Source organism: Silurus aristotelis, assembly GCF_946808225.1.
Source record: "Silurus aristotelis genome assembly, chromosome: 25".
Classification (NCBI taxonomy): domain Eukaryota; kingdom Metazoa; phylum Chordata; class Actinopteri; order Siluriformes; family Siluridae; genus Silurus; species Silurus aristotelis.
This window is the reverse complement of record NC_139598.1, coordinates 4,775,659-4,796,062: the sequence shown is the minus strand read 5'-3', so window position 1 is coordinate 4,796,062 and position 20,404 is coordinate 4,775,659. Positions and strand designations below refer to the sequence as shown.

The 20,404-nt window shown below is 36.7% G+C and overlaps 1 protein-coding gene across 1 annotated transcript in view; it reads right to left on the bottom strand.

Annotated features, from left to right (window-relative positions):
* Window positions 1–1,032: 1,032 nt before the first annotated feature.
* The window catches only part of LOC310719981 (contactin-associated protein-like 2), a 138,997-nt gene continuing 119,625 nt past the window's right edge, over window positions 1,033–20,404 (bottom strand). The window contains exons 17-24 of the mRNA XM_083530208.1: window positions 19,974–20,192; window positions 14,091–14,327; window positions 11,592–11,798; window positions 11,015–11,148; window positions 9,168–9,261; window positions 2,276–2,506; window positions 1,918–1,989; window positions 1,033–1,826 (exon numbers count right to left, since the gene is read on the bottom strand). Of these exons, the coding sequence (XP_083386334.1) occupies window positions 1,627–1,826; window positions 1,918–1,989; window positions 2,276–2,506; window positions 9,168–9,261; window positions 11,015–11,148; window positions 11,592–11,798; window positions 14,091–14,327; window positions 19,974–20,192 (1,394 nt within the window). The 3' untranslated portion in view covers window positions 1,033–1,626. The remainder of the gene's footprint in view (window positions 1,827–1,917; window positions 1,990–2,275; window positions 2,507–9,167; window positions 9,262–11,014; window positions 11,149–11,591; window positions 11,799–14,090; window positions 14,328–19,973; window positions 20,193–20,404) is intronic.

Here is a 20,404-nt window from a genome sequence, read left to right as displayed (position 1 = left end):
CACACACACACACACACACACACACACACAATCCTACCCTTGAGCATAAAAGGGTTTTACTGTGTTTTAAGTTGGCAAGATTTTAAACGAACTTCTTTAATGTTGTCGTTATGGGGTATTATTTATAGAATTTTGTGGAAAATAATAAATTTAATCCATTTTGAAATAAGGCTGTAACATAAATTGTTGACCTTTGAAAGTAAAAAAAATTGAAAAAAATTAGTGGAGGAAACATCTGAACAATCCAAAGTAAAAACCTCTAAAATCAGTAAAAAAGAAAATGATAAAAAAAAAAAAATTATAAATAAAAATAAATATATAAATCACTTGGGAAGACAGTAAAATAAAAAGCAAAAAACAAAATCTACACTCAGAACTGGAAAAGCTCGAGACCACAAATGGCAAAAGAAATACCAAGCAAGGGGTAAACAAAAGAACCCTGGGGGTATAGAGGCACAATGAGAACTAATGAGTAAAACAGAAACACAATTGCGACATCTGGTGGGAAAAAAAAGTAATGACAGCGAAAGTATCGAAATTAAGAAATGGGCTAAAATAGACGGTGAATATGCGACCCCCTGCTTGTACTCTGGACTTTGGACACACAGTTTATTACTTGTGTAGGTGTACCAGACTCATTTTAGTAGCTCTTTGGGTATTTAGACTGAAAAAAAATAGGGGAGATCAAATCCATGTAGGTGGGCAGAAAACAGACCTGCTCAAATAATACCCCCTAAATACTAAAGTTCTCCAAGTTCATAGAATAAAATGTAGATTTGTACATACAGCATTACTTGTGTAGGTGTATCAGACACGTTTTAGTAACAAAGGTAGTCTCCAGCCGGTGGGAGTCAGAATTGGGCAAAAAGACAGAATCCTAACGATTTCTGTTGCTGCATTGTTTACTAAAATGAGGAGCCTATAAATTATATATTGTGGTAGATGCCCTAGATACAAATTTAATACTGACACAGGAAAGAATTTGAGGAATTTTAAACACTGTATTCATCTTAAAACAGAAAACTGAGTCAGTTTGCTTCATACAAATACTTTATTTCCTGTCATAGCTGGCTCTGTTTCAGCTCATTATATGTATTTATTCTATACACAAAAGTGCAATTAACGTCCATGGCTACAGGATAGTTATTTAGTAATAGAATTAAATGGTCCATCAGTGGCCAATTATGACAAATTAATAACAAATTAACAAAGCCATTTGGTTTTCCCTGATCAAAAAAAGTGCACAATATATAAAATACATGTAAAAAAAGAAAACAAGCAAATTCCAGATTGTACCCCTGCTCCACATTTACAGAGTCTGCCGGAGAGTTCATCGTGTGATCTGTGACCGTGCCCTCGTGCACTTTGCCTCGATTTGCTTTGGAAAAAGTCTAGAATAAAACAGATAACTGGCACACTTTTGTTCCCCATTGGTGCACATCTTGCTTTTTTGGACCTGCTTTTGTTGCCTGTCCCATTAAGCCACTATTTCATTCATCTACAAATTATACAGTCTGGGCCAGTGCAAAAAACAGACATCAATCCTTGCACAGCCATATACCTCCATATATCATTACAGCATTTTACATTTTGTTCTCATCCTCCATGAGTGTGAAAGCGTTATTATTAAATGAACCACTCCTTCTTATTTTCTTCCAGGGCCTCTGTGAAATGGGGCTCCGCGTTGATGATGGCCGTATCGGCTGATTCAGAGCGTTCGGCCCCTTTGGATTCATTGGTGTGGTAGGTTCCCTTGTGGCGGAACATGTAGCGAACCAAGAAGACCAGAGTGCACAGTATGGTGAAGATCACAACTGCAATGACGCCTAAACCGAGAAGGAAGATTGTTTTGTAAAAATTCCATGAAGGTGAGAGACCTGAAGAAGCCAATGCAAATTATGTTTTCACATTTTCTACCTCCGATTATTGTCGAATTCCTGTTCAACCCAGCTGATATGACTCGCTCTTCATTGAAGGGAAAGTCAGCGCCTACAGAAAAGCATTGTGTGATACGAATTGGGTGTGGCTGGTTGTGATGTTAATTTCAACACAGTATGTCACACAGTATAATTGATGGCATAATAAGAAAGACACATAAAGAAATGGGAGGAATAATTTAGCCCCTTTAGTAATGGTTAGTTTGGAAAGTTTTATAGAAATGAAAATATTTATATGTATCGCTTCATGAATAATGACCAGTAAATCAATGCTTGATTATAATTCAATTATACTTTTATTTTAACACATTTTAAGTTGCTGTTATCTTGTTCTTTACCTCCCTCTAGGTTCCAGGGGTCAGTATTAGCAGACATCGGTGAGACGGTGAGTGGAGACGCACCGCAGTTGGACTCAACCAATTTGCCTTGATGCGAGACGGAGACAGTGAGATGTGAACGAAGAGCCGCCTTCAAAGGAGCGATGTTGTTAAACTGCACTCTGGACAGACAGCCTACAAAGCCAGGAGTGTTATACTTCTCTATTAGCAGTGGGTTGATGGGACCAGTTTCTGCCAGAAACACAGAAACAAACAAACAGTGGATCACAATCGTAGGGCTTGTAATACATTATAGAATTTATTTGTATTCATCATTTTTAAGCCTATTATCCATATTTATAATATTCCTCATGTTCATAATATAAAATCACACAAATTTTAGAGCTTGCCTAAACATGATTTTCATATCTCATTTTCAATCAAATTTGTAAACTATTTATTGATTACATTCATAAAAATGCACTCCAAATATCTATGGATGTGTTTAGTGCAATATAACCCTGAGCAGGTCTTATCTTAAACCTGAGAGAAGCCTATTGCTGTTAATGTTCGACCAGCATTATCCGACCACCTCACTTCCATTCATTTTTCCTACGATTTACAATGTTTGCACTATTACAGTGTTTGCACTCACTGCCCATATAATTCCACTCAAGTCTGTCGCTTGTCTCAATAATGTTTACAAGCTTATTGCACTACCAAATTGTACCCTTACACTGTCTCTGTCTCTCTCAGTTTAAATAAGCATTCTAGACTAAAGTGCTGCCTTATAAACAATTATGGCCAGCAAGGCCTTCACTGCTCGCCTAAACACTCTCAGAATCACTGATTTACATTTTAATAAATTTAAATAGAAATTAATATGTATTAACCCTGAGGCATGAAAACTTCTGCATTTTCACATGCTCTAATTGGACGGTCATAGGGGTACACTAGTCAGAGCTCACAAACCACATCTGTAGCATCTGCTCAAATATATTCATTAGGGTTTAATTCCTGTTATTTCATTCCACGATGGCTGCCATGGGAGAAGAAATCAATTTTGGGCGCAGAGACACTTACAAGGACATTTACAAGAAAAAAAACGTGTGTAGTGTACGATTATAAACATTTTCTTATTTCCCAATTTGTTTAACTTAAGGAAGTGAATATCCCACTTTTGTATTTGGCACACACAGACACACAGACACACACAGACACACACACACACACACACACACGCACGCACGCACGCACACACGCACGCACACACACACACACACAATCTCTCTGTGTGTCTGTCAGTTTTTCACTGCAAAAACTCGAAATCAAAAAGCAGTTTTAACTGTCAGTGCAATGACTATTTTATAAGTGGGAAATCCACAGCTTGGTGTGTGTTACATGAATTTAATGCACTCTGCATTGCATCAGGCAAATCTGAGTCTAATGCTTATGCTAGACTCTTTCATTCTTGTTATTTTTGATATTAAATTTCTCGAGAAACTTTTGGACTATATTACACATTATCCTGTTACTCTATACTGGTTTCTAAATAGAGCCAACTATAGTTCAGAATAGATATCCCTGCAACTGATCAGGCAGACCATGTGACTCTATAAAATCAATTAAAATCAAACAGAGAACTATCTATAACAAAGCAAATGAAATAGATCCTACCGTAAATCTAAGTTTTTTTCTTTTTAGAAATGTCAAAAACCACCCTCTCCACAAGGTCTAAGCTAGGCTTATTAATACTGCTGTTCGCTATTTTATTTGTATAATTGAACGACATTAATGTAGTTCTGTAGAAGGACATGGTTTGAATTTCATTTCCCACTTATTGATTCAGCTGGCCGAGAATGATGAATGTTTAATAGCTCGCTATCCCTGAGCTGAAGTAATCATGTCAATCAGGATCAAAGTACATACACAGCAAATAGTTTAGTATCATCTTGCCCATTTCCAGGAAATATACCGCCTTTCCAAAAACCACTGCAGATCTTAATGTCCCACATATATCATATTCAGGGGCAAGCAGATTGCTGAATTGGATTAGAGACATTGGGTGATAGTGTGAAATAAGACCCAAGTGAACATTACCAAAAATACAGTGGACTGCATAATGTTTGCCAGGAAAAATCTATTTAATTCCTGTTCAATAAAAACATAAAATAAACATCACATCTTATTTATTATTATATTTTTCATTTTTAACAAACTTGAACACATGATTTCAGGTGGGTGGATTAATAGATGGACGGACAGATGGATAGATGTTAACTTTTTGAGCTGGCGTGTGTTAAAGACTCTGTACTGGTATTATATATACTGGCAGCTCCACTCCACCCAACCTCCCTAGCTTTGGTCACATTCTCAACAACAGCACAGCATCTTTAGTATAACACTAGTGGTGTAACGGTACATGTGTTCATACCAAAGTACAGGGTTTTTGGTTCGCTGAACATGTGTACAGAATACAAGAGTTAGCGCTGTGTCATTGTGGCTACTCACTCTGTACCAGAAATAAGATTTGTTTTGCGCATGCATGAAAATGCTAAAGAATCTATAGCTATTCATAGATTTGGATTCTTTAGCACTTTAAGTCCAGCTTTACGAATTTCTCTTAGAAGGAAAAAAACATGACAATCCCACATATTGGGGGAGTAAAAATGAAAGAAGGATGAAAGGAATAAAAACATTGGATAAAATGTGCTCATGTCTTAGAAAATCATATCTTTAGAAAATTAAATATTAAATGTAAAAACACACACACACCTACATACATATCTGCATTACCCAAATGGGGTCTTACAAATGTAAACTATTCAATTTGTCCATTTTATTTAATCAATTTAATTTGTGCCAATTGAATTGATAATTTAATCAATATAATAAAAAAGTGTACTGCATTAATGTTGTTTTTTTTTTAAATAAAATATTAAAAAGATATTATTTCATATGTAATTTAACCAAGCAGGCATTTTATTTACATTTGTTTTAAAAATGTAAACTGTTCAAATGCTGAAGATCATAAATGTTAATAACTATAAAGTGCATTAGTAAAAAATTTAAAGCAATTTTATGTTTTGCGTTTTTTCCCCCTAACTGTAACGAGATACGTACCGAACCGTGAATTTTTGTACCCCTATATAACACACTTACTCTCACATATAAGCTACTATCCAAATTTGTGTTAAAACCTTCACAATCTCCTTTCCACAAGCATGCAAGCAGTTCATCCACTGCAGTGGCCTGCTTATTAAAATGCATACATGTGTCCAGTTATTTAAGAAAATCCTAATAGCAATACAAAAGTAAAATATTACAAGGTGTGCGTTGTGTGTAATATTTCAACCACTAAAACAAACTGATCATTATTGCATATTTAAGTATCTCCAATTGCTTGTGAAAATGATGGGAGTTAAATCACAGATTATGGCTGACCACCATTCATCAACACTGCTGTGTGTTTATGTGGGTGTGAAGCGAAGCTGGAACTGAGACAAAGGCTTGTGCAGTGCTGCATTACTACGCCTGAGAATTGAGTATTTCTGATTGCTCAACAGTTTATGTTGCTTTATCCGAATAGAAGTATTGAGACTAAAGAACTACTCCAGTCAAGCAAGAGATAACGGTTTTGTCCGAGAGTACACTTTATACTTCGGATGCAGCAGTCATGCGCAAAATATATATATTTTTATGGCATTACAGAACTGACAAATCTGAAGCACTTTTGTCTGATTGGCACCAGATCACCAGTAAGCCATTGAGAAAAAAACAAGATTCATATCTCCCTGGGACATTAGAATTAAAAACATTCATGTGGGTAAAAAGAAAATCTGAGGTGGTGAGAAGAAGGTACAGAGGAATATAGATAGTATGTCCTTCCAGCAACCTTCTAAATGACTGCAGTAACACACATACACAGTCCCAGTACCACAGAACAATCTTATGCACCTGCAGCACCATCTGCGAGCCTCATACACAGGTGCACCGAGACCCAAAGAGAGATTTATATTTCTGGAATCAGCCATTAATAAGTAAGAATATGCAGCAATAAATAAACTAATAAATACAATCACAATTCATGACTGAAAAATACTGTATAATTACAGAATTCAGCTACATTATTAGTCTTGGTAGTTCATCAAAATAGGAATATCAGTATTACCTGAAAACCAAGCTCTCTTTATCTCTCTGTCCTACTGCCAAGAAATCTCCCTCCTGCTTTTCTCTCCTCCTTTATATCAACTCTGTGTATCAGCAGCCAAATCAGAGTGAGCTTGAGGAAAACATGGATAACAAAAGTACCTAAGGGATGGATCTGGAGTCTAACCTTGTCTAACCTCTGAGAATGGTAAAGAGGTGTAATGCAATCGAGTGGGACCATGACTAAGACTGTACACACACTGATCTGAACCACACACACATTTACACTGCAATGAATGATCTCATCTAACTCCCAAATCTCTGAGACGGACCAGATAAATACAATCAAAAGCAAAATCAATGGGAATTTACACCCTATAGTGCACTGCAGTAGGTGTGATGCTTTTTATGGGTTGCTGCTGGATGCTGCCGAATGAAAATTACACACATCGTGTACATCATCATGTAAAACTCCAATAAAAAAAAATTGATTCTAAATTGGTGTATCAGTTACTCCTAGATTTTCAATCAGAGCTCATTGCAGTAATGCTGAGCACGATGTGGGATTACACCCTCGAATACATTTACACATTTAAACCTTTGGGTCTTTCAGACTGGTCAATCCACCGACTGGCATGTATTTTCTCGAGGTTAGTGGAAATCCAAATGAACACAAGAACTTGTGAATCTTCAAACAGAGAGTAACTCATGCTCAGGATCAAACTGGGAATGCTACCCTCTGTCCCAATGCACCAGAACAAAGGGACGAGCAATTCTGTTCCCAATTATCTTTACAGGCTCATCGAACGAAGGAGTATTACCATTTAGTCTGCAAAATGTATATATTATTCAACTCTCACACACACAACACCAGACTGAGTATAAATCTGTTCGTGACTTCTTCACCATGCTTTAAATAAATCATCTTCCTTGTCACCTCCCTGGATGAGCCTGTGATGGAGGAGTTCTTGCTGCTCTCTGTATAAACTACGGCACATACATGCTAGAAAAAGGTCCATGAGTTTATAAATCTCAATTTTGATTCCATTTGTGTCCCACAGGTTTTACATGAACAAAAATTTGATGCAATGTTTAGATGTTTAAAAACTGAAAAGTAAAAAATTATCCTTCGAACATTCTCATTAAAATGCATGACATCATGTGTTGCATTTATTTTTTAATTGTTAATATCTCATTGTCATATAATAAAGGCTGAGACAGATTCTAGTGCTATTAATATTTATGCTATTTTGCAGACACCCTTATCCAGAGTGACTTACAACCGAGCAGTCAAAGGTTAAGGGCCTTGCTCAAGGGCCCATTAGTAGCAGCTGGGTGGTGCTGGGATTTGCACTTCTGACCATCAGGTCCAGAGTCCAAAGCTTTAACCAACTTTTTTTTTTTTAAGTCAGTAAAAGAAGCTGGTTTATCGTGTGTGTGTGTGTGTGTGTGTGTGTGTGTGTGTGTGTGTGTGTGTGTGTGTGTGTGTGTATGTGTGCGTGCGCGCGTCTGTATTTCTTGATTCTGTCAGAATTGTGTTTTTCGTCTTTGTATTGCTTTGTTTTACCCACCAGATGTCGCCAGAGTCTCCCTCTGCACTTCAATAATCACTCATCATTTTACACTAAACGCGCATGAGCAAAGCTTCGCAAAGTCTCCGTATGTTTTCAGGAAACAAAATCGAGTAGTTTATCTTTCGACTCTTCTAGTGCAAGTTGTTCTTAATTTTATCCCGTGACTCCTATAAACGTTATGCAGTGCATTACACAGCAAACAGAATTGTTCTCATGGGTCCTCTTGTTTGAGTTGTTCATTCAGTTTTCGTGTGACTCTCATAGACGCCTCACAATACAATAGATCAGGTTTTTTTTGGTACGAATCTTGACATTATTGTTACAAGACACTACACAATGGCAAAGATATTTACTAGAAATTGTAATCGGTGGCAGTCAGAGTTCTCTGTAGACCTGAAACCCTTGCCTAAATTTTTCTTTTCCATGAGATAATTTAGAATTTCATGATCTTTATAAGAAATTGATAATAATAATAATAATAATAATAATAATAATAATAATAATAATAATAATTAATAGTAGTAATACTTACTCATACATATACAACTGAAAACATTTCTCTTTATAATATATTTGGAAAATTTCCACATTTTTAAAGATCATATGAAGTTTTCTTTTGCTATTTTATTATAATTTGTTTTAATGCTATTGTGAGATGAACTGTTGAGGTTACTATAAAACCTTAAACCTAATTTATGAAATGGAAACTATATATCATGCTTCATAAAATGTGAATAGAAATTGGGTTTTATTTTAAATTAATGATATTCTAAAAAACATACAAAAATAGAACCTAATATTAGTAATAGAACACTTTATTTATTTTAAGTAATTAGGCTTGAAATGTAATATATTGCCTTTTTTTTACATTTTTTTTTTATCTAAGCTGAGAGCATTAACCCACTTCTACATCCATCATTATTCTATTGGTTGTAATCATAATTCTTATGATTATCTTTCCAAATAATCACTGAATACAACATGAGATATACCAGTCTGTAAGTCTGAATTTCCTGTTTATTCAACAGTCTGTGGTATTTTTAACCTTCTTGATTTAAAATTAGTGTGTGTGTTAATGTGCATTATCATCATTCCGCTTTTATTCAATTACGATCAACTCTTTGTCGTTCATGTAAAGACTGACATTGTGCTGCTGCAGAAATAAGTGATTGAATAAAATTTGAGTTTACCATAAACTTTTCCTAGGAAGAGAGTCTTGACCAAATTAAAGTAAGTGTCTGAGGCTTCCGGCAAGGTGTAACTGACAGAAGGATAGTGGTCCAGCTATAGGAAAAAAACAAAAACAAAGAAACACACCAAGAGTTTAGGCTGGGAATATGTTTCTTTATCTCATAACTGTTAAAAAGAAAATACAGACCAATGTAATCTGAAAAAAACAACATATTAAAAGAAAACTGGGGATTTCTAAATTTCTGTTATAGCATACTGATAAACATGGGTTAGTTGGTACTCTAATAAGAGTACAAATTATGTTTAATGATTGGAACACACTATAAATGAAATAACATCATGACTTATCAAGAAATTCAACATCAATGAAAACATTAATACAAGTATTTGAGTCACCTGATCATGTTCTCAGAGGGAAGTGTATTTAAATTTAATATATGTAGTGTAAAAATGTGATCAATTATCATAAATAGTGAACAACCCTGGAAAATATGGAAATCCTGATATATCTTTTGTGTTTAAATGTGCCTGGTCATAAAATTACTTCAATATCTCAAATATACTAAATAATAATAATAATAATAATAATAATAATAATAATAATAATTAATAATAATAATAATTAATAATAATAATAATTTATTTTTTTCTTTTATTAAATGTTCGACTTGCATTAATTGAGAATTTTAGCTGTAAGATTCAGCTCCCAAGCGCCGTCTAGTGGGCGTGTGCTTGAATTACACCCTGCCTTGTCCTTAATGTTCACACACACTGATAACTGTGAATTCCACCAAAGCGTGCAAGCTAAACTGTCTTAAACAAGTTGCTGATCAGACATTCAGAGTGGGAGATTCGCAAAGGATTCATGTGACAACATTAAATAGCTTTGAGCCTATTTACCTTAATCAGGAGCACCTAATGGCTGACACGGAGAGAAAAAGTCGTTGTGAAAAACTTTCCCCGAGGCCCCAAACTGTCTGAGAGACACATAGGTTTAATGATCCCTTGCTAATGAGTTTTAAATAAGCTCCAACTTGGCTGAACAAGAAGGACAGTTTTTTTAAAAGATTGAATTACATTTTAAAATTGTATTAACTTTATATATCCTAAAGGAGGTACATGAGGTAAGTTAGAAAGCCTGGCTATTATTCATGATGAATAAATAATGTCGAGAAGCCTACAGGGGCAGACTTGATTCGAACTCACAAACATGTGGTGACTAATTGAGAGTTACTAGGCTCCTCATGGTGGGATTTCCTCTGAGGAAAAAAAGGATAGCATGCCAAAAGCAGTAAGAAGCAAGAAAGTAAACGTGGGCAGTGTGGTTATGGTTCATACAGACTAAGGACAAGAAGAAAGAGGACATTTTATTCTACTGTGTACTACGAAGTATCAGAAAATTCCTGAACATGACAGAAAAAGGAAAAACACAATGAAATTTGTTCATGTTAATGAATCTATATCAGTGCTAAATGAGGGTTTATATTTTATATGCTATTTATACATACGGATTACTGTATGTACTACTACCAAGTGCTTAGACCGACCGAAAAACACACAGCTCAAGGACACGCAGTCACTCACTCACACACACACACACACACACACACCATCTCTAATCCAGACTACACCGTTAATGCTGCTTCACACCTCGACCTCATCACCTCATCAGCTCTCACTGCGCTGCACTGCTTATCGATCGATACATACTCTCAGGAGATCAGCGCACTACAGTGAGTGACAGACACTAGACATCCAGCTGAAAATAAAACCTGAGTGTTAACGTTAAAGAACATTACAAGGTGATGGTGTGATGGCTGTGTGTAAGGGAGATAGCGGCTCTCACTTGGACGTAGATTTCTCTTTCTATCCGCGTGATGTTGATGCTGTGGGGCTGACCGTTGGCCAAATTGCGCTGATCCAGATCGACAGCGAAGGGCTCGGGCAGACCGCCGAGGTTATAAAGCAGCTGGAGAGAACCTGAGAAAGAACGGGAGAAAAATAGAGATCTTATTTGGAGAGGATTAAGCGTGAACAATGCTTTTTTTTTTTTTTATAAGGTGAAGAATAGACTCTTATTTTTCACATCACAGACACGGTAAAACTCTAGACGGAGCGATTTCTGTATGCATGTGTGCGTTCAAGTGTGTCTAAGTCGATCCGAGCGAGTGTGATGGAGAGCCATTAAACATTACTTAGCTGCATCGGTGAATAAATTGAGACGCTTTCTAAAAGCGCTGCTTTGTTTTGCACACCAAAGTGATCCAAATAAATGAACTGCTAAGTCACTCGGAGGAAATCACTACACCCAGGCGTTTGATTTTAGGCCATTTAGCGAGAAGCATAAACTTGAAGCAAATATATTTTTGTAAAATTGCTGAGAACAAATGAACTGTTTGGTCCTGTTCGTAGACTGTGCGTACCATTGCGTTGCAGCACCACTGCCATGTAGTCGAGGATCCTCGAGCTGATGAACAGGAGGAAGCTGGGAGTGCTCGTTGTGCTGAAGCTAAAGGTCACGACTTCTTGAGTCAGGTTCACATCTGTGGGTGACGATTGGGTCAAATCCTTCCCTTCCGGCATTAGTTTATACCAAACCATAGTCCCTGCCTCAAAGTAAGCGCCCACGTCTGCAACACAAACACACAACAAACTCTCTAATTTTATCTTCCATCCCTAACAGTGACTGAGCACAAGTAATAGCTGCACAAGCTGTGAGACTGCAGCCTGAGGATCAGGGGATATGGGTATGGTTTGCGACCTGCACATAGTCATGACAAAATGGCTGCCACTCTGTGTAAACTTCTTCCAGCAGCTGTAAACAGAGCACTTTTTCTTACTGACTATTAAAGACAGAGTAAACAATTGCTCATGTGGCTTGTTTATCTGAGTAAGAGAAATCTATATGTCTGATACAAGAGCAGGAAAATCACAACTAATTCACAACCTGTTGCACTGGAAATAGAATGTAAGGATCATGGATCATGAGGAAGAATGTGAATTAATGAGAAAGTAAGTAAAATGTATGTTGTATGTAAGTGCCTTAAAAATGTCATTTTCCGATTGTAAGATAGATTTTTGGACTTTCATGCTGCACTCTGGATCTTTCATGCTGCACTCTGGATCTGCTGCAACAGATCCAGAGGCAGCAATGTTAAGATTTCATATGTATGAAATGGAAATGTACTAGAAACTGCATATACATTATATAAACAAGCGTTAATAAGATTTCGATGTGCATTTTGAACATCTTGTTCCACATTTAGTCCCCATTAACCGTTATTAATGTTAATTATAGTTATTATATGCTACATTCTTCTGGCAAGATATTCCACTATATTTTCGAGTGTGCTTGTGGAGATGTGTGCTCATTCTGCCATGAAGGTGTTAGAAAATTCGTGTACTAATGTAGAATGAGAACGCCTGGGGTGCAGTCAGTGTTCCAATTTATCTCAAAATTGTTTAATAGGGTTGAGGTCAAAGCTCTATAGCAAGAGATCTTCCACTCCAACCCATGTAAAGTATATCTTCAGGGAGCTGGTTTTGTGCACAGGTTCAAGTGAAGGGAAAATGTAATGCTACTATACTTCATCCAAAAACATTTCATACAATTGGGAAGTATGTGACTGGAAAAGTCAGATGTTTCAATTCTTTTGTTCTTATATTGTATAGATGGAATCACAGAGCTGAAAAATAATGTAAAGTCACTGATGAAAGTACACAGTGAAAAGCCATTATCTGAAATCTGATAAACAAAAATAACTTTGGCTTCTATGAGGCACATTGAAGTATATATTATAAAAACTGTATTCAAGTAAATTCGTAGTGAGTGTATACTTACATACTCTATATCCTCTTCCTTTAATACTGTATATTGCATCAATTGTGATACACATGGAATCAAAACTCCCAATGCACATGATTTGTTATGATCCACAGCTAGGAGTGTGTTACAGTATTTTAATGCACAGCACTGAATCAAAGAACCACGTGGTAGAAAGAGTGTATTAAAGTCATGTAAAGTTTTTAATACTCTAATTAACAAAGTCATGGACAAATATGGATGCTTTATGCAAATGTATGTTTATTATTAGTGAAACCATATGCAACATTGAGCATGAAGACAAAATAATTTTGTAAATAATTTATAGAAATTATGGTGTTTTAAATTACGTAAATCATCACGACACCCAACAGAACTCTTGCTATGTTTCCACACGGATGGTTTTAATTGCCGGATGTGTGAATCATGACGGTTTTTGGTACTTGATTTCAGACTTCAGGTGCATCAATAAAACAAATGTTTAGTGATTAAATAATCACTGAGAAAAAGATGCACTAAAGAGTTACATGTGATAAAGGTGCTGTTTTACTTGTCACATGTACATTACAGAATGCACAGTGAAATTCTTTCTTGACAAATCCCAGCAATGCTAGGAAGCTAGGGTCAGACATGATACAGCACCTTTGAATAACAGAGGGTTTAGGGCCTTGCTCAAGGGCCCAAGAGTGGCAGTTTGGGTACTGGGGCTTGAACCTCTGACCTTCTGATTAGTAACCCAGAGCCAAAACCACTGCTTAAACAACTGTTCTCACTTATGCTATACATTCAGCTGCCTCTGAAATTTCTTTTTCATAAAGTAATAAACAAACCAACAACCAAACAGAAAAACCCTAACGACTTTTGCTTGGCAGAAAACATACTTCTAGAAAATGCTGACATTAGAGAGTCCTTCAATAGACATTAAATAAATGCTGCATTACAGGAAAGCCACAAGTGGCAACAATTACAAAATTGCCAACAATTATCAGTACAAGAAGTCTTTGCTTTTAATTATCAGATCTAATCAACCGTCTAACCAAATAAGATCCTAGCAAGAGTATTTCTGCAATTGTAAATGTATTGTAAATTAAATGCTCGCCTTTTGTGCAGAAAGGTCCCTCATAAGCCGTGTTGCTGCAGTCGCACGAGTAGCCATTGTATTTCTCTACACATTTCCCCCTGTTGTGGCAATACATCCCGAAACTGGTGCAGTGACCCGAACAGCCCGGTTTGACTCCGGGAGTCACTTTTGCTCTTTCTTCCAGGTCCAGAGTCACGCCGTTCATCTTCAAAGATCGGATGCATCCTAGGAAGCCTTTCTGTCCTCCTGCTGCACCTAGAGAATCAAAGTGAGGTGGAGGAAGGCCTTAGAACAATCATGGTTAATGAAATAAATTGATACGCAAATAAGTTTCTACCATATGTAACCCTCAGCTTAAAATACTCAAGGAACCCGGAGTAGGAGGTTTATGGATGTGGTGAGGGAAGACATGCAGGTAGATGGTGTGAAAGAGGCAGATGTAGAGGACAGGGGGGAATGAAGACGAATGATCCACTGTGGCGACCCCTAATGAGAGAAGCTGAAAGAAGAAGAAGAAGAAGAAGAAGAAGAAGAAGAAGAAGAAGAAGAAGAAGAAGCATTGACATTGCAAAATACTCAGTGTACATTTTTCCTGCAGGCTGGAGCGGGACTGATTTTGCAGTGAAAGGGAAAGTTCATAGGACTGTGGTGAGACCTGCGATTTTTGTATGGATTAGAGACAATGGCATTGAGTAAAAGACAGGAGGTGGAGCTGGAGGTAGCAGAGCTGAAGATGTTGAGGTTTGCGTTGGGAGTGACGACGATGGACAGGATTAGAAATGAGTTTATTAGAGGGACAGCGCATGTAGGATGTTTTGGAGACAAGGTGAGGGAGGCAAGATTGAGATGGTTTGGACATGTGCAGAGGAGGGACATGGGGTATATCGGTAGGAGAATGCTGAGGATGGAGCCACCAGAAAGGAGAAAAAAAGGGGGAGAAGAAAGAGGAGGTTTATGGATGTGGTGAGGGAAGACATGCATGTAGTTGGGTTGAAAGAGGCATATGTAGAGGACAGAGGGGTATGGAGATGGATGATCCGCTGTGGCGATCCCTAGTGGGAGAAGAAGAAGACTCTTGTATACATATATATTAAAGAGTCCCACAAATGATTTTATTCTCCCGCAACCCGCACACACATTATATCTTGTATTTCACCGCTCGCACCCGCAATCACCCATTATATCTTGTTCTGCGCGGCATTTGTTTGCGTAGATTCCCTCAGACAAAACAAAAACACGCGTGGAATGAATAACCGCGCAATGCATAAGCGTGCCTTTCTATAAAGCAACAAAGACCGGACGAGCCTCAAATCACTGAGCCATGCAGGTGTGCTCAATAGCAAGCAGCTCCACTGAAATGGGTGTGTCTTCCCCCGGGAAATATCCATCAACTTTGCGAGCACCATTCAAAATACTAAACCTTCTGGGAAACGAGATTCACTTCATTAAACTCGATGCATTATCCTGTGGATAAACTGTGGACTTTCTGCACGACGTCATTTTTAATAAAAAAAAAAAAAAAAAACACAGCAAAATATAAATATAAAAATACAGCAAAAACAGAGACATGATGGATGAGTGAGCGATGAAGCAGTCTTTCTGTTTATTAAATTCTGTCACTCAAGCCAGACTTTCATTAGAGACAGGAACACATTGTTAACACATTTCAATTAACAGTTGACATGGCAGTAGATTAATTCGTCTGTTTGCCTCTGTGTGTGTGTGTGTGTGTGTGTGTGTGTGTGTGTGTGTGTGTGTGTGTGTGTGTGTGTGTGTGTGTGTAAAAAACTTCCCTTCCAGAGTCATAGTCATTGAAGTGAGCAATTAAACATGGCAGGTTTTTCTAAGAGTTGTTATAAGAAAAAGTATAAACAATGATTAGCAATTTGTTGAAGCTGATTCCTATAACAGCGTGTCTTGAATGTTTTATTCCTCTTAAACCACAACCTCATGCCAATGCCATTTATTTTACTCTAAATATAAACAGCATGCCATTTATTTATCCATTTAATGTTGCATTTAGGATTGTGAAATATCCAAGACACTAATTATTGCTTCTGATAGAGCAGTTATAATTAGCTGTTACTTCACAAGCGTTTTTATTTTCCTTAATGATAATAAATACTAAAAAATGCACCTTGCTGAGTTACCAAAAAAACCCCTGAAAGGACTGGTATTTTCTGTATAACCATTACTATATCAACTCTTACCCACTTTTTTAACCGAGGCTGAGTTACTGCTTCTGGTTGAAAAATACAAACACCTTCTGAACATTCGCAATCCAGAATCCAGCTACAGTAAATACTGTAGAGCTTCACCTCTACAGTAATGAAAAGTGGTATATGAGCCATAAGATACATATGATTTTGTGTTAATCTTTTATTTGTCTACTATCAGGGGTAATAAATTGTCTCAGGAAGTCATATTGCATGCCGAATATGCGCAACATCCATCATATTTACAGTAACATGAAAACCCCAATAGCTCTGTACAATAAACCAAAATTATTATTTCATCTCCCAAGTCTTTAAGTCTGAGTTTTCTATTCTGTTTCTGGTACAGAAAAGTGTGGCTGTTATGGGATTTGGACTTATTATGACATGGTTAATGAGGTGATTATGAATGATGCTACACATGCGTGGGCAACCCAAAACGAACAAATCACTCATTTTAAATGGTAAATTAATAATTTCTGCATTTTATAATCGGTTCTTGGTCGTATTATTATGTTTTCATTTATTCAGTTCAATAAATTTTTTTTTTGAAAAATGCTTTAACCAATGGACATTGTCTCAAAGCAGCTTTACAGAGGTAAGGTTATAAATGTATACGTTTACAGCCTATAAATTTGTTAATTATAATTTCAAGTTTATCCCTAATGAGAAAACCAGTGGCGACTGTGGCAAGGAGAATCTTCCTGAGATGACCTGAGGCAGAAACCTTGAGAGGAACCAGACTCCAAAGGGAACTCATCCTCATCTGGGTGGCACTGAATGTCCATTTATTACAGTTTCATTATTGTTGAGGTGTACTGTTCAATGATAGGTGCTTTATTGCAGAACTGGTAATGCAAACTGCGGTCCTAAGCCATTGTCTTCATGGATCTTTGTGCAGCTTGGATTGGTCCACCTCAACAGCCCAGAGTGGTCTCCAATTGAAGAGAACTCCATCCAGAACTAATGCGTTGGGATGAATCGGGCAGGTTCGAACAGAAGATTATTTGTAATATGATCAACATTCACAGAACTCAGAATCGGTATGGGGGAATTTGGTTACTGAAATAAAGATTCAATGAATTTTGGAAATCAGTAGAATGAACTGATCTTCTTATTTCTGCTCTAAAGCACCTTCTCTAAACTGAGCCGAATCACCTGACTAATAAAACCAGGTGACAGAAACTCTTGCTAGAGCTTTTCGTTGTTTTCTGAATTTGCACTTGTTTTCTATTACACTGCTAGCACTAATCATTTTAAAATTAATTTTGGCTCCTTGTATGTATTTTATTATGAACAACACTAGAGATCTTTATTAGCATTGTTTTTTTGTGTATTTTATTATCAGGACCTGGAAAATGTGGAACTAATATGACACATGGATTAGGTCACTTGTATGATTTGGAACTCTTAAACAGAAAGGCTCACATCCTGAAAAGCTCCTGGTCCTACCAGGGTACTATATAATTAATCTGTTTGTGCCAGAATTATACAGTAATGTTACCTACTGTCCTGACAAGCCCAGGATGCTGGTTTTCCTGGAGACAGATGTCAGCATGAGAAAAAAGCCAAAAACATGCAGAAATAAGAACAGAAAAATAAAAAAAACACAGAAATTATGAATAGAAAACAAACATGAACTGGGTGTGTGGTGTGGTGAGAAAATGACCAGTGATGCCAACCACAGAGTTAATCATGTTCCTAAACCGCACATGCCAGAGTGTTTAATAAACTATTGGATGTTTACAAAATTAATTGAGGACTCATTATATTTCCGTTTTTATCCATTTATTGTTGCATTCAATACCCCATTACTGGAGATTTCTTTCCTGAATGTTCGCAATGATGGCATACTTTTGTTTGTCAAATAATATCATGCATCTAATCAACTTTAATTTAGTCTTTGATTATGTGAATTCTCTACCAAACCAGTCTCTGTGAATGAGCTGTAACTATAGAAACAATACCATATTATAATAAGCGCATTGAGCACTCTCAAACATTAAACACCACTTTCTTGGACCGTGTGGTATACAGACGAATAAACGGTTCTTAATTACAACTGTCTAGCAACCACAGCCATGCTGATGGTAAAATCGAAATAAATCTTGCAATGCATTCCTATTTTATTTGTGCAATGCAAATGGCATGAAGAAACAACTATTGAATTTTTCATAAAGCCAAGAGATGAAAAGGGAAAACAGAATAAAGCTGTGCAATTGCAGATAAAATTAAGCTGCTTGATTAATGAAAGACTAGATGGAAATGTGGCACAAACACCCGGTAAGCAGCTACAGAGAAAATCTAGGTCTGTACATACCAGAATATAAAGATTCTACAGATTTTTTACATACACTAATTTTAAGAATTTTATCAAATGTGCATGCATTTAGTTTTAGAAGCTTGTTGCACAAAAATGTGTGTATTATTATTTTTAAATAAAGATATTAAGTTCCTACACATTCCAGGTGCTTGCAGATAAAATATGTATTAAAATGACATAATACGTATATATGTGGCTGTAATACAGGAGATATTCAGAGTTGGGCATCTTGCCATGTTCAATCGTCCTTTCTATAAAAGTTGAACTGTGATTGAATTTCATTCTAATCAGTAAAACTCGAACAGAGCCAGAAAAGTCTCTCACACTTTTGCCATCATCATCATCATCATCATCATCGTCATCATCATCATTTGTGTTTAGGGCTTTCCTGCACTAACTTCCTACAGATAAGAGAGTCTACTCCACTTGCTTAATGTGTTGAATGAGCTGAGAAACAAAACAGGAAGAAAAAACCGAGGCCATTCCGAGGCCATTCATTTTCAAGGATAATTACCTCGTGCGAACCGGTGCTCATACATCCACAGCCATAATGGGCCTTTAGAACTATTTTAATTTCTTATTTTCAGCCCATTTTTCTTGTTTAGCACTGCTTCAGTGAGCTAAAGGGAAAACCAGCATTTAAATTAAGGTGGTGACCTTTCTATCCAGCAAACAAGTTTATTTTACTCCAGCGGTTTGTTTATTTTAATCCGAGCACTAATACAAAGAGCAGCTTTTTTCATGTGGCTGGATGAGCTGGTTCTTGGCCTGCAAAAGGTTCGGTACGTATCTCGGTTTTTAAGTTACGGTTCTGGTAAATTTCGATACGTTACGAGGACGAAATGCAAAACATAAAATTGCTGGTAGGTATTTTTTTTTATTAACGCAGTTTATTATTATTATTTTTAACATTTGTAAACAATTGTGTCTTACATTTAAAAATTGATAAAAAAAAAGAAAAAAAAAGAAATATATATATTAGGGCTGACAAAATTAACGCATTAATGCAAATTCATCTTAATGAGTGATTAATGCAGCACACATTTCTGTTTGACCATTTTTATGTATTTTAAGTTTTGTTTTTATATTTTATATATTTATTTAAAATATAAAGAAATAAATATAACACACACACATCTCTCTCTCTCTCTCTCTCTCTCTCTCTCTCTCTCTCTCTCTCTCTCTCTCTCTCTCTCTCTCTCTCTCTCCCGCTCTTTCTCTCTCTCTCTCTCTCTCTCTCTCTCTCTCTCTCTCTCTCTCTCTCTCTCTCTCTCTCTCTCTATATATATATATATATATATATATATATATATATATATATATATATATACACAAAAAATGTATGTGTGTGTTGTTGTGTCTTACCCACATACAGCTGGCTGTACAGCTCCAGGCGTGCGTGTCCCTGTGCAGGTGCAGCTCGAACCTGTTTATATTGCTGATCCAGCTGAAGCACGGCCTCCTTGACGTTTCTCTCGCTGCTGACTCGATGCCACTGGTCATCATTTAGTGGTGTCGGTGAGAGAACTTTCAGCTCCACCGGCCCGTTTCCCACATCGAACGAGAAGGTAATGACATTGGGTGCTGAAGAGAAATAAGAAGACACACAGTTTCAGTTTAACCGATAAAACCAATACAGGTGTGATAATGTTGCCTTAGTCATTTTTTATATAACAGAGCAGTTAAACGCTCGAATCTGATTTGCCTGAAGGTACAAATGTTATGTAACTATATATCACGTTCACAAGAAATTGTCAAAATGGACTGCCCTTTTCTAATGTTAAATTAAATCAAAT